Raw genomic sequence first — 14298 nt, forward strand, 5'->3', positions numbered from 1 at the left:
CAGTGCACGCTGGAGGTCCTGGTTTGATGGGGCCAACAGGACAACGTCATCTGCAAAAAGCAGAGATCCTGTGGCCCCCAAACCAGACTCCCTCCGGCCCCTGGCTGCGCCTAGAAATTCTGTCCATAAAAATAATGAACAGAACTGGTGACAAAGGGCAGAGATTAATCTATAACACCAATATAGATATAAAGTGTAGGTACCTCAAAATCTTACCCAAGTATAGTACTTGATTAAATGTACTTTCCACTACTGCTATCATCTTTCCATCTCTGTCTCTATGTCTCTCTTTCAGCAGTAACACAATCTCTCTTCTCTGAATTCAGCATTGTTTTATTCCACACCATCCTCAGCCCAGTCCCTCTGCTTCCTTTTTCTAACATTCTCCTTCCTCCTATCACAGCTTTCCATCTCCTTCCTCCTTCCACCCTCCTCATCTCCTGGGAGTATAGATGCTGTAATTTTCTCTGTCTAATGCTGTCAATACCTCTCAGTAACAATGACATACAGTAGCACCAGTTCCATCCCATCACTGATAAAGGCATAGCCTCCGTTAGGATCTTATTTGTCATCATGGTTACCAGTTTCTTGGTAATAGCCAATCAGATGGATCTTGTGAAATGCTGTGATAGGTTCCCCATTGTGTTTACTGACTGCACCTGAGGGCCACTTTAGCTGGGATCAGTCAATATGCCATCACACTCTGACTAGGTTAGTGCATGCCCATACACGCCCAGGACACCAAACACACTTTGGTGAAGAGTAAATTGAGAGAGACCATGCAAGCAGAATACAGTAGTAACAGCCAGCAAAATGGAGCGCCGTGCAAAACAGTTGTGTGCTGTAGTGTCTCACTGTGTAGTCAACATAATCAGCTGCTGTGCCAGAGTCAAATTCCTTGTGTGTCCAACACAACTGGCCAATAAAGCTGATTCTCAGCTCTCAGGTGCACACATTATGCTCACCATATGCAAGCACACAAGTATAACAACGGCATGGAGCTGTTCTATTTTTGATGCAATATTGATTTATTGGCGCCTTTAATGTAACATACTGTGGTAATACGACAATGATTTATTGAGAACAGTGAGTGAAGACAAAAAATAGCTCCCACTGTGCCTGTTCTATCCTGTGTCACTCATACAGATGGCCTTGCATAAGCCCTGCCTCTGTTCACTTGGAGCTGTGGTCACCATAATGAGAGCTGCACAGCCATCTGCACAGTATGGTGCATGCCATTAGTATTATAAACATGTTCGCTCACGTTTGCCCACCCTTTGACACAGCAAACCAGAAAATGAAAGGCACACAAAGTTAGGCAGGAGGAAAGGAAGGTCAGTAATTGCATAGCAAGGGGAGAAAAAAAGGCGGAAAAGGAAGTATGGCTGGTTTGTGAGCAGCCAAGAGGGATTCAAAGCACAGGGTTGTGAATTTTCTTGATGTGCTTTAAACATCAAAGCCAAACAAGTGTTTGAAAGGTGAGTTGGGGGGGGAACAAAATGAAACTCTCAAAGTGAAAAAAGGTTGCAAAAAAAGACTAAAAGTGGGAGGGGTGTTCATTCAGCAGAGTGACCAAAACTCCTCATCCTCTGCTGCTTTGATTTACTGTACAAACGATATATGCACATACATACAGTGCCAACTCATTTCAACCCCCACAGTGACTTGTCAGGGTCAAAGGTCATCCTGCTACTATTCCAGCATTCCCTCTTTACAGCTGCAATGATCAACTGTAGGTCATGAACTGAGTCTTTCAGCTGACGTGCCAAACATTTGAAACAATCCACACTTTACCCACTGCAACATCCATCGCTGCCATCGCTTCCAACATCACCAGCACCATCCCTCCCGCAACTTTCCTGCCTGTCTGTCACACTACACTCCTCTCGCCTGTCTTCATTCCTCCCTTCATCTCTTCATCCTTTCACACACTCTTGTCATGTTGTCAGTCAGAGCAAGGCTTTGCCACTCCTGGAGAAGGCTGCTCAGCACCAGTGGAGCTCAGCTAGGCTCTCTGAGTGCTTTTCTTCTGTTCGTGTGTCGTTTAGAGGTGGAGGTTAGGTTATGGAAAACATGTGAGTGGGTGGCCTGTGTGAATGGATAGTATATGGTCTTGTTTGTATTCAAGGCATCATTGTACTTTGTAAATCTCTGCATGTGTTTACACTAAATGTTCCTAGATTGTGAATCTGTGTATTTGTATGTGTTTATATGTTCATACACACGCACATATAGTGTAGATGTGTATGGGTGAATGTGCAGGGACGTGTGTGCCACTTGTCGTGATGTTGTCTTTCAGCTCCCTCTGGAGATCTCGTCACTCTTCAGTCCTGTCACTTTTAAACACCAGTCTCTGCACAGGAGCCATGAATGATATGATAAGATATGTGCACTGTATGGCATTATTAGACAGGCCGTATGCATGGAACTGGGCTACCTTTATGATATGACAGTGAACATGTCATAGCTGAATATGAAAGTGTATGCTCTGACAAATTGCAAGTGCTTGCATTACATGGGAATGTGACTGAAGATAAGCTGCAAGATGACAAGTTAAAGAAAGATATTTTGTGCCAAGAGAATGACTGTCCAGTAACTTGCAGCATGTCCTCCATTCCTGCAGGTGGTGGTACAGGCAGCCAGCAGACCATTCTCCATGAGGAGCAGTAGAAGATGCCGGCTCTGCCAGCACTGCTGCTGTCAATACACTTCCTCTTTTTCCTGCTAGTCACCATGCCACCAAGCTCCCTCAGTCAGATCCCTCTGCTTTCCTCTGTCCGTATGGGTAAGTGGCTATCCCTCCATTCCCACTTCACCTGGGTCATAAACTTCCTCAGCGCACTTTTTGTGACTTGTTTTGAGTTTGCTGTTGTGCCTCAAGCTGGTTTTGCCTCAATGGACAGGACAATAAGGGACAAGATGACAGCAAAGCACTTAAAAGCCAGTTTAGCACTTGTAATCTACTTGTTAGTGTCCCAACAGTCCTAATGGTGCAAACTTTTTTATTCAAACTTGCAATAAAAGTTTCCCGCTTTTATTTTTCTTAGTTGAACATGAAGTACAAGCTCAGATCAGTAGATAGAAGCTTCTCCCAGGAGCCTTGTTGCAGTTTCAAGCTTTTAGTTTGATCATAAAACCTCCAGGATCAGGCCAAAGAGTCTAATGTGTGCAACCAGGCCCCTTTTTGGGACCCTACTCTTAATTTTTAAAATAACTGCACAGTATTAAGAAAAGAAATGCATCATAGGAACTATTCTGACCAAAACAGCTCAAATATTCAGAGATTAGACAAAATAATATGAACATATTATAGACTAAAGAACTGCACTAACAAACCAGTACATTGCCTGCCTTTGTGGTTAATCTATTGGGTTGATTAAGTTCTTGCTGTAAATGTTCTCAGTACAAATGCTTCCATCTTTATGGGAATGCTTTGACATTTTGAGTGAAAACTAGCTCTGTTCTCAGTCCTGTCCATTATGGAGTTATAGCCAGCAGCCAGTTAGTCTAGTGTAGTGTAAAGATCAAATCAAATGTATTTATAAATTTAAAACAATGCACAGTTGACCAAAGTGCTGCACAACACAACAAATGCCATCGTAAGAATAAGAGGGATAAAAGGTTGCTGAAAAGAATCGTGGACCTCTCGCTCACCATCGTTTCTTTTGCTTAGTCACCTCTTCTTCCCCTCTCTCCGTGCTCCGTCCTTCACTCTTTCACCAATCTCTTCTTCCCTTTCTGCCTCTTTAGCTGCAATCCTTGATGACCAGTCTGTGTGTGGGCGTGGCGAGCGGCTGGCGCTGGCCCTGGCCAGGGAGAACATCAACAGTGTGATGGAGGGTCCAGCCCGAGCCCGAGTGGAGGTGGGCATATATGAGCTGCAAAAAGACTCCCAGTACGACACTACTGACACCAGTGAGTAGAGCCAGTGCATACTAAGGAAGATTCACACAGCCCACTAGAGAAGGATGGAGTCCAGCTAAATGCCACAGACCATAGTGTCTAATTCTCACAGGCACAAAGTGACCACTACAAATACCAGTAGATATTATTAGTAACATAGAATATTATTAGTGACCAGTACAGGATACATTTTTTGAGAAAAATCTCAGCTGATGACTAATGATAAAACACCACCACTTTCATCAGATTAGGAACAGCGAGATCTTGTGTTGATTAGTTTACATGTCATTGGAGACCAGTAATGGGCCATTAAGCCTCTCTCATTAAAAACTGTGGACCAGTTCCCTCCAGTGACAGCTGGCATTGTCTACTGTTCAGAGCAGGACAAAAACAAATCATCAAATATTAATACAGCAGTGCTGGTCTAAAGAAAGCAGCACCACCACAGAGGCTGAAATTTGAATTGACACACAGAGTTAAAACAGAACATTTGGAGTCTGTAAAGACAGAAGATGTGCTGCTAAACCCAGTTACTGAGGATACAGAGATTCCCTGCTCCTATTCTAATAGGTCCGTGGCCCTGCCAAAAGCTACTGGCATAATTTCTGTGTTTAAGAGGGGCCGTGTACATGTGTGCATACTTGAGTTGCAGCCATGTGTGTATAAGTCTTTGTGTGTGTGTCCTTGACCGATGGGCAGGAGACTCTGACAGGCTTGTTTCCTTGCAGCGGTTTTTTGTTCTCTGGATCAGAGAGTTCATCATCTCACATCTATGGCTGTCTGAGGCACACTTGCATGCACGCATCCACACACACAGGCATTTGCACATACTGTACATGCACACCCATCCCTTACTGCAGTCGCACATGCACATTCACACATTGGCACAGCGTGGGCATATACGCTCACACAGACAGTGACAGTGACTAAGGAGGACTAATTGGGATAAATTAAAATACCAGAAAGAGTAACGCAGTTAAGTCACCAGACTCATTTCTGCTATATCTGTGAGAGCTTTTTCAGGAGGGTAGTTCACAAAACTGTCCATATAAATAAACTCAGTGCACACCTAAAAAACAAACAAAAATACCCCCAATCATTTCAGCCAAATGTTTCTGTAAGCTTGCCCACTAACTTCAGTCTGTTATGAACACTGGTCAAGACCATGTTTCATTTTAAATGGAATGGTTTTGCAAATGAAGTGTCCTTGGGCAAGACACTGAACCCTCAAGTTGTCCCCGATGGTTAGAGCCATCGGTGTGAGTTGGCGCCACAGATGGCTGCTATGGTACCAGAAACAAATTCCTTGTGTGTAACATACTTGGCCAAATAAAGGTGGTTATTATTATTATAAATACAACTAACAGTTTTTTGGTACTTTATAATTGATATTGGTCAAATTGGTTTTATTTTATATTATGCACGCAGCATGACATTTGCATTCATTTCTCTGATTGTGTTGTTGTAGAGTACATGGCCTGGACATTAACTTGGTACATTAACATAAAAACTGGAAATAGGGCTCTGGCAGTGGTAACAAAATTGGCCTATAATCCTCTCTAAAACATTTCTCCCATGATGTGTCTCTATAAATACCCTGTAGCACAAACAGTTAAAAAGAAATTACTGTATATGTAAGTTATGTGCAGGATTATTTCTTGCGACAATGACTCAGAGTCAGAAGTAGTCCTGTATAACGCCCTGTAAAAGTTCTTACTCTGTGGTTTTCTACAGATGAAACAAACAAAATATAAGGTGTTTATTAGTGAGCTTAAGTGGGGCTTGTAGGCGGACCACTGTTACTGTCAGACAGGTTGTAGTTTCTCCCTGTTTTCAGTTTTTAACAACCGACTACACAGAAATACTTGTGCTGATATAAATAGCCACAAAGATGGTGTAAAATTATTCGTGTAGGCCTAAATACAGGATACTGTATGAATGTAATGGAGCCATTTGTTGTCTCCTGTGGCGTTTAAATGGTGAAAGCTCTGCTTTAATATTCCGAATCATAGAGACAGTGTTTACTGGAGCCGTTCCTGAGCAAAGAAACTAAGTTAATACTGGAGCCATATAATTTCAGGAATAGCTTTGTAACACACAGATTTTCTCCCACATTAATGGGCTTCTGCTAAAAGGGTAACAATATAAGCTGGCATTTAATAATTGAAGGGGTCCACCAAACTGATGCCAGAGATATAATTTAAGCAGAATGTCTTAAAAGTCTTTACAGTAATTAAATATGACTGTCTAAACAAGTGAACAATAGCAGAAGGCAACGCGCTGGCTGCCCTGCTGTAGTCCTTTGGGTATTTATCTCAAAATAAATCAGATTATAATGAGACAGATTGAGCTGCTACAACAGAATCAGCAATTAAACTGAACTCATAATGGGTCCTCTTGAGTTTTTGCTGCATTTTGCTAAATTTCCATAGTTTCCCCCGACTGCAGTTTTTACTGTGCTGCCATCAAAATGAAGCAGAGAGAAGGTGTATGTCTGCATATTCAGTGTTTATTTTGCTTCTTTGATTTCAGTGTGTCAGATTCTTCCCAAAGGCGTCGTCTCTGTGATAGGTCCCGCTTCTAGCCCCGCCTCTGGCTCTACTGTCAGTCACATATGTGGAGAAAAGGAGGTGAGTGTAGAAACAAACAGGTTTGTGCAAATCTGTGCACAACTAGAACCTCTTTCTGAGTTACTTCTTCTCCTGCCCACACAGATGTCATGATCAGCATGTCTAGACATTTGATTTTTCTTGCCTGTTGAGTTTTTTCCAAAAAATATCAATCATCCACTTCCTCTAGCTGTTTTCTTCTTTCTTAATAAGGTTTGATGTGTCTCTATTCTCTGCCAGTTTTCTTAATTGATCTCTCTTTTTACCATCTAGTTTCTCGAAGGGATCATACTTATTCAGTTTAGCTTTTTCTTGCCTTCCTTACTATTTCTCCCCTCTCCTTTCTCCTTTTTACAGATCCCTCATGTAAAAATTGGTCCGGAGGAAACTCCCCGTTTGCCGTACCTGCGCTTTGCCTCTGTCACTTTGTACCCTAGCAACGAGGACCTCAGCCTGGCCATAGGAGCCATCTTGCGCTCCTTCAGTTACCCCTCAGCCAGCCTGGTCTGTGCCAAAGCTGAGTGTGAGTACACATGCAGTCTCTTAAGCAGTAAATTACATGTGGCTACATGGCTATGTTTGTGGTTTGGTGGGCGTAAATGTATCTTGGCACTCCTGCATTTCTGTCAGATAACGCACCACTTCTCCCAGAAAACTGTTATAGTCACAAATTCTGTGGTATTCTCATGTTTATATATTTTGTTTGCATTGGAACAACACATTGGAACAACACAAAAAAAAGCAGCGAATAAAAGCCAAATCCACACACTTTTTCTAAATCAACAGAAATAGTTGTATTTGAAGCATTTGTTGTTCCTTTAATTTGAAATGAAACTCACCTGTAGCAACCAACAGGTGCCAGCAATATAGAAATCACACGTGCAACCAGTTAAAATGGAGAAAAGGTGACTCAACCTTTGTGTCGTGTGGACCACACTGAACATGGAGAAAAGAAAGAAGAGCAAAGAATTGTCTGAGGATTTGAGAACCACAATAGTGGAAAAGCATGGACAACCTCAAGGTTCCAAGTCTATTTCCAGAGATCTGGCTGCTCCATTGTCAAGAAGTTTACAGCCCATGGCGCTGAAGCTAATCTCCCTGGACGTGGACGAAAGAGAAAAATAGATGACGGATTGTTTGAATGGTAGATCAAGAACCTCTATCACCTTCCAAACAGATTCACGATGACCTGCAGGCACAGGGTGTAACAGTGTCAGCTTGCACAATCCATCGCCATCTGACTGACAAGGGACACTATGGCAGGAAATTCAGGTAGACCCACTGACACAGAAACATTAAAAAGCCAGACTGGAGTTTGCCAAAACTTACCCGAGAAAGCCACAATACTTTTGGGACAATGCCCTGCGGACGATCGAGACTAAATCGAGCATATCATTTTACCGTTTTCAGAAAATGAAACAAGGCCTCCAAAGAAAAGAACATGGTCTTTACAGTCAAACATGGTGGATGTTCACTGATGTTTTGGGGTTGCTTTGCTGCTTCAGGCTCTGGATGTCTTGACAGTGTGTATGGCATTATGAAATCTGAAGACAACCAATGAATTCTGGGGCACAGTGTAGAGCCCAGTGTCAGAAAGTTGGGTCTCCATCAGAGTTCATGGGTCTCACAGCAGGACAATGACCCAAACCAGAGTTCAAAAAGCACCAGAAATGGTTTCAGACAATGTGCTGGAGAGTTCTGAAGTGGCCAGCGATGAGTCCAGATCCCACAGAGCCCCCGTGGAGAGGTCTCAGAACAGCAGCTGGGAGAAAGAACCCTTCAAATCTGAGAGGCCTGGAGCAGTTGAGTTCTGTGTGAAATACATCAGATTTGGCTTTTTTCCCTCTGCTTTTTGTGTTGTTCCAAGGCAAACAAAGGAATAAATAAATACAAAAGAAACATGAGAATACCACAGAATTCACGATTGCAACAGTTTTCTGGGAGAAGTGGTGCGTTATCTGACAGAAATGCTGGGGTGCCAATATTTTTGGCCATGACTGTATGTGCGTTTGCAAATGCCTCTGTGGGAGTGCTGGCACATGCACACAATGTTTGGGTAAATATGACTGTTTTGCGCTGCTGGACACTCATTTTGGCAGTCTGGCCATAAAGTTCTGTCTGTTGTCAGAGTTCAGAACAGGGCTCATGCTGTGGCCTTCCTATTTATTACTCTTGCTCTTGCACTCTCTTTTCCACCTCAGAGGGTTTTTAGTCTAAACCAATTAAATAAATATTCATGTTTGAAATGCTTTCCAGTATTGAATGAACTTCAGGGACATTTGATTTAAGTTGTTAGGCACCCAGAGAGCTTGAACATCACAGGGGATTTGGGGTCTAGTCAGTAGTCCTCTTTATTTTCATTTTAAAAGAGTGCATCATTGATTTTTCATACACTCCCCCACTGAGAGTTGTAAGAATTATAGGGCTTGGTCAGATGGTGTCTCTACTATAGTATTCAAACATAGCTTTGTGCATACATTGCAGAATGCACTATGTGCTGAATGAGGTAGCAGAATCATAGGTTTGCCCTGAATAATCACCTGATTTTTGTCCTACCCTGAGAGAAACTGAGCTGGGATGAGTTGTTGTGCAACTATTGACTGCTCATATGAGCTAAGTAGAACCATAAAAGAACTGACAATTTCAAGAATGGGCAATTACATAAAAGATAAGTAGGACCATTGAAGTCTGAACACTTTGGCAGTGTGAAAAGGGTAGATTTGACAAACAAAAAAAGCTGTGACATTGTGAAAAATTGATTCAGTCATTTAGATGCTTTCATTATCTCCCCAGCAGTTAGCCAGCCTTCATGCGGTTTCCTGAAATTAAGCTGAATTCCTTTTGGACTTATCATTTCATTGAACTCAAAGAGCTTTGAAATGGCATCAGACATCTTTTTTCTAGTTTTGATCATCAGCTGAATGAGCAGTGCCTTGTCTTTCAGCAGACTGCTCCTCTCATAAAAATTAGACGCAACAGATTTAATGTCTGGGCCAAAAGATGCAGATCTTACTGGTGAAGAGAATAAGTGCTGCTTGTGTGTGTAACATATTTGGCTTGAAGGTGATCTTTACAGGGTTATCGCACTCACAGACTCTGACCCACTTGGCTGCGCTATCTATCGCCATGGAGCTGGTTGCCATGGCTGCAGAATAGGTGCTAACTGCCACTCAACACACTGGTTCCACACTCTGAATGACTGTGTGGGTGTGTGTGGCACAGTATGTGTATGTTTGATATATTTTTTGGTGTGCCTGGTTATCTTTGTTCATATGTGTGCTTGTGTTTGAGTGCTATTTTATGCTTTCAGGAGTGTGTACTCAGTGTACCGTATGTCGAAAGATGTGAGAGTGGGTATTTTGGAAACTTGTATGATTGCGTCTGTGTCCGCGGCTCTAGTGTAGCACTGCAGAGGGTGAACACAAGCAATACGTACCACCAGTCCACCTGTTTTATTCATCATGTTTACCCTGTTGAAGTGAAATAGACAACATTTCTTTATTGTCAGTGAGGCAAGTTATGTGTGAAGTCATAGACACACATGCATCCTAATCAGATAGTGTACCTAGAAACGAGTCATTTTTGCAACAGCGCGTTCATGGCACTAATCAAATTTTTCCCTCTTTAGTCTGTGCAAGTAGCAGTTAATAGATTTTCTGTTAAATAGGAGTGAGTCTGAGATTTTGGGTCATTTCCAATGTATTCTTCTCTCACTTTACCTGGGTCACAGTGCACCATCGGAGCCTAATTCGATTATGCAGTTTTCATGAGATGAATGAGGTTAAGGACGGTGAGAGAGAGAGAGAGAGAGAGACTGAGTACAAAGAGGAGGAGATGGTGGCAGCATAAGGGCAAGATGGATAAAGACAGAGAGAGTTAACCAGAACACAGGGCTAAGAGAGAGGTTAGAGCTTATGTGTGAAAGAGAGAATAAGTGAAAGAAGGAGAGTGAGCGGTAAAGTACATTGATTCCCCCTCCTTCCTCAAACTAATTAAAGTTTTGGCCTGGTTCAGTGATTACCCCACTGCTTACAGAGGCTTTCTCCTGTTTAAGGGCTCTGTGCTCTACCTCTCCTCCCTCTCCCCTCCACCCCCCCCCAGAAGCCTGCCCCACCACTTATTTACATAGCTAGGGGAGCTTTACTATAGAATTACAATTAGGAAGCAGCAGAGTAGACTTTCTAGTAAAGGCTCATTCCACAGAAGGATGTCAAGTGAGTCTTGACTGTCACTGGTTATACTCATTTTCGAGAGGAATTCACTTGAAGTGGGCGAATTGTCTCAAGTACTATTTCAGTCTTTCTGCTCCTGGAGCTATTCTTTTCTTTCTATCCATGATTTTTTATTTATTTTTTTTTACCAGAGGTTTGCAGAATCCTTGCATCTTTGTGTTTTACTATTTGGTTGTAAGGTTTTCAGTGTTTTAAACACACACTATTTTACTCACAGTGTACACACAACACTCAAAGAATTGAAAAACATTCATTAAAGGATGAGAAAACAGACACAAAGTTATCTAAAAAGCACTCAAAGAGCACATACACTGTACCTATGCCAAGGCTGCACAGTGTTCTCCTATTAATAGAAATGTTTAGAAATTTGTCACACTGATTGATCTCATAAATTCTGTAGGATACTAAAACTTGCCTGAGGTTTTTAGTGCTTTGTACAAAGATTAATTTCAGCCTCACCAGCTCTCATGTATGCTGAGTTATACTTTGTCATGTTGCTATTATTATTCAAAGCAGATTTATTTATTTATTTTTTACATTTGTTTGTATTTTACCTACCAAATATTGTTATGATTAGTTGAAATAACATTAAAAATCTGTGCATATTATGGATAGATAAAATTTAATGACAGGCAGTCTAGCAGATAGCCAAACCTTATATATGATCTTAGCTCAAAATATCAATTTACCAAAGTGTTTCTGTATTTTTGCATCCTCAGCCTGTGCAGGGCCAGGTCTAGAAAATTATGATTGTGTGGCCAGGCTAGGCTGCAAAATGTCTACTAAACCCCTAGTTCTATGAAATAATAAATCGCATATTATTACGAATCAACAGTTTATTTTGTGTAAAAATGTACCACACACTGCTTTCTTTAGCTAACTTTGGCTACACTCCTTATGTACTCCTGGCCAGGGACATCACTGCCCCCCAGTGAGGAGAATCATGCCAAGTACAACACAACAAGTCAGGGAAATAAATGCACATATCATGCTGCGTACATGATATAAAAGAAAACTATTTTGACCAATATCAATTATAAAGCACCAGAAAAATATAGCTGTATTTAAGGCAACAATTTGTCATTGCTTTTCATTTTTCCTTCATTAATACTGACAAGCATCACATTTTGACTCTGGCAGTGTGGCACCGGGGTGGTCAGTCAACCTGGGGGTGGCCAGTGCCACATGTGGCCACCCCCAGGTTGACTGACTACTTCCTAGTTCAGGTGTCAGAATAAATGCATAAATGGCCAAAACTGATGATTTCTCCCACTGCCCCTGTAGCCTTCCTTCTTCATTACAAAGACTGTCAAGTTCTGAACCATCAGAAATATAGAACTCAATACAAAACAGCCTTTGTAGAGAACATAATATGTAATAATATACTTATAAGATGTGTCCAGCTGAGGGGAACCATGAATACTGACATATTGTAGACTGCATATTAAATGATGTTTTATTTAGACAAATAACTGATCATCCTTTACAAAAATAAAACAAATATACTGCCATTTGAGAATAAATCATGATTTTCACAGGTCCTGTGAAGCTTACATTTTGGGAAATATGAGTTGTGTCTACTGATACAGTCACTGATAATTCAGTTCAGCTCTGCACTGACTCTGCCTCAGGCCTGCTGAGATTGGAAGAACTGGTGCGTCGCTTTCTCATCTCCCGGGAGACTCTGTCAGTCAGGATGCTGGATGACAACCTGGACCCTACGCCGCTGCTGAAGGAGATCCGTGATGACAAAGTGGCCACCATCATCATTGATGCCAATGCGTCTGTTTCCTATCTCATCCTTAAGAAGGTCAGCTTTCAAGCATCAGTACATTCTTCAGATCCACCCACACATGTGCAGGATTCGAAGCTGCTCTTGAATACAATATACACAGTAATACTCAAGGGGATATGTACTTCTCTCTTTTATGTATTCATTTGGGAAATCCAGGTTACAGCCATGAAGGGCATGTGGAGCTTACCATCTGTAAAAGAATAAAAGAACCTAAAGTTCCACAGGCTACACATTTGTTCTCATAACAAAATTAACTATTTTTTTACCTTCACTGCCCTCTGGAGCAACAAAGGAAGCAATATTTATGCATGTCTGCCTGCAACAATCACTTACATTTGACAAGAGACTATCTTTTGCTAGGATGAGGAGCAGATGTTACCCAGGCTTGTTCTGATTCATAGTACGGGCTGTAATGCCGATAGCCAGCGCAGTGAGTCACAGTTTGAATGTGTATGGAATGTTTTCACTGGGCACATTGGAGCGGCTGTCCGCCCTCAGCAAAATGTCCTAGTGTTAGCCTGATGATGTAAAACTGTGATTAACGTATTCTTCCTCTCTCTCTCTCCTCCCCCATATTCCCTTCTACTTCATCCTCCAACTGTCTCCTTCACTCTCTGACTCTCAATAACTCTTCTTTTGACCTCACTCTCTCCCTCCATGAATCTGTTAAAATGTTCTGTTACTCTTTCATATTCTGTATCCCACCTGCCTCTTCTTTATTTTTCCTCTCTTTCTCTGTGTCCTACAGGCGTCAGAGCTTGGAATGACATCAGCCTTTTACAAGTACATCCTGACCACCATGGTAAGAGCATACCAATTCTGTCCCTTTCCTTTTACTGTCTTCTGCTCCTCCATTTCCACTTGTTGCTCTCTCTTGCTCCTCCGCCTCCTCTTCTGTCCTTTTATGACCAAACAACGGTGCTATGGTGGAGCAAGTATAGAGAGAGGTGACAGAGAGAGAGAAAAGGCTGAGGAGATGAAGGGGAGCGATCTGGGAAACCAACATAGTGTACAAAGATGTGGAAGTGCAGGTGAATATGTTACAAAGAAGGAAAGGGGTCTGAGCTGAAGCTGAAGGCAGACATGATTCCTCCTTTTTCTTCTGCCACCTCCTCTACACTTGTAGTGTTTTTATCTGCCTCTTTGATATACTCCCCTCTCCTTCCACCATTTGGATTAATGTGTCACTGTGCTTCTGGATTTCATTGTTCCCCCCTCTCCGGCCTCTGTACATGATGTGCTCTTGTGCTTTAAATGCCATGTCTTGTGTGTATATCTCTGAAAAACTACTGAAGACATTTCCATCAACCTCTCTTTCTTCTGTATCCCTGTTCCCCCTTTTCCTAGCTGTCTCTATTCTTTTTATCTCTCCATCAGAGATTAGATGTTGTCACTCCCTCTAGCTTCTCTTTTTCTTCATCACTTTGCACAGTAGTTTTCTTCCATGTAAAGATCTGATAACACTTTCAGCATTGCCACTCACCTGAATGTTCTGTCTCTCACCCTCCCCGCTTCTCCTCCTCTTCTCTAGGACTTCCCCCTGCTGAGACTGGATGATATAGTGGATGAGCAGTCCAACATTGTGGGTTTCTCCATGTTTAACACCACTCATCCCTTCTATCTGGAGTTCATCAGGAGCCTCAATCTCTCTTGGAGGGAGGGCTGTGACCTAACGTACCCCGGACCTGCGGTCAGTCTCTTGAGCACATGAGAACTCATGCATACACATTTTGTGTTTGTATGCCATTTAACATTAAAC

At 42.1% G+C, this 14298-nt stretch overlaps 1 protein-coding gene across 5 annotated transcripts in view; it reads left to right on the forward strand.

Annotated features, from left to right (window-relative positions):
* The window catches only part of grik5 (glutamate receptor, ionotropic, kainate 5), a 77151-nt gene that overhangs the window by 45925 nt on the left and 16928 nt on the right, over window positions 1–14298 (forward strand). For all 5 annotated transcript variants that reach the window (XM_020610818.1, XM_020610822.1, XM_020610819.1 and 2 more), the window contains 7 exons: window positions 2624–2785; window positions 3751–3915; window positions 6436–6533; window positions 6870–7035; window positions 12376–12554; window positions 13288–13341; window positions 14071–14229. In XM_020610818.1, coding sequence (XP_020466474.1) covers window positions 2674–2785; window positions 3751–3915; window positions 6436–6533; window positions 6870–7035; window positions 12376–12554; window positions 13288–13341; window positions 14071–14229 — 933 coding nt within the window. In that variant the 5' untranslated portion in view covers window positions 2624–2673. The remainder of the gene's footprint in view (window positions 1–2623; window positions 2786–3750; window positions 3916–6435; window positions 6534–6869; window positions 7036–12375; window positions 12555–13287; window positions 13342–14070; window positions 14230–14298) is intronic.

This window comes from Monopterus albus, unplaced genomic scaffold, assembly GCF_001952655.1.
Source record: "Monopterus albus unplaced genomic scaffold, M_albus_1.0 scaffold107.1, whole genome shotgun sequence".
Classification (NCBI taxonomy): Eukaryota; Metazoa; Chordata; class Actinopteri; order Synbranchiformes; family Synbranchidae; genus Monopterus; species Monopterus albus.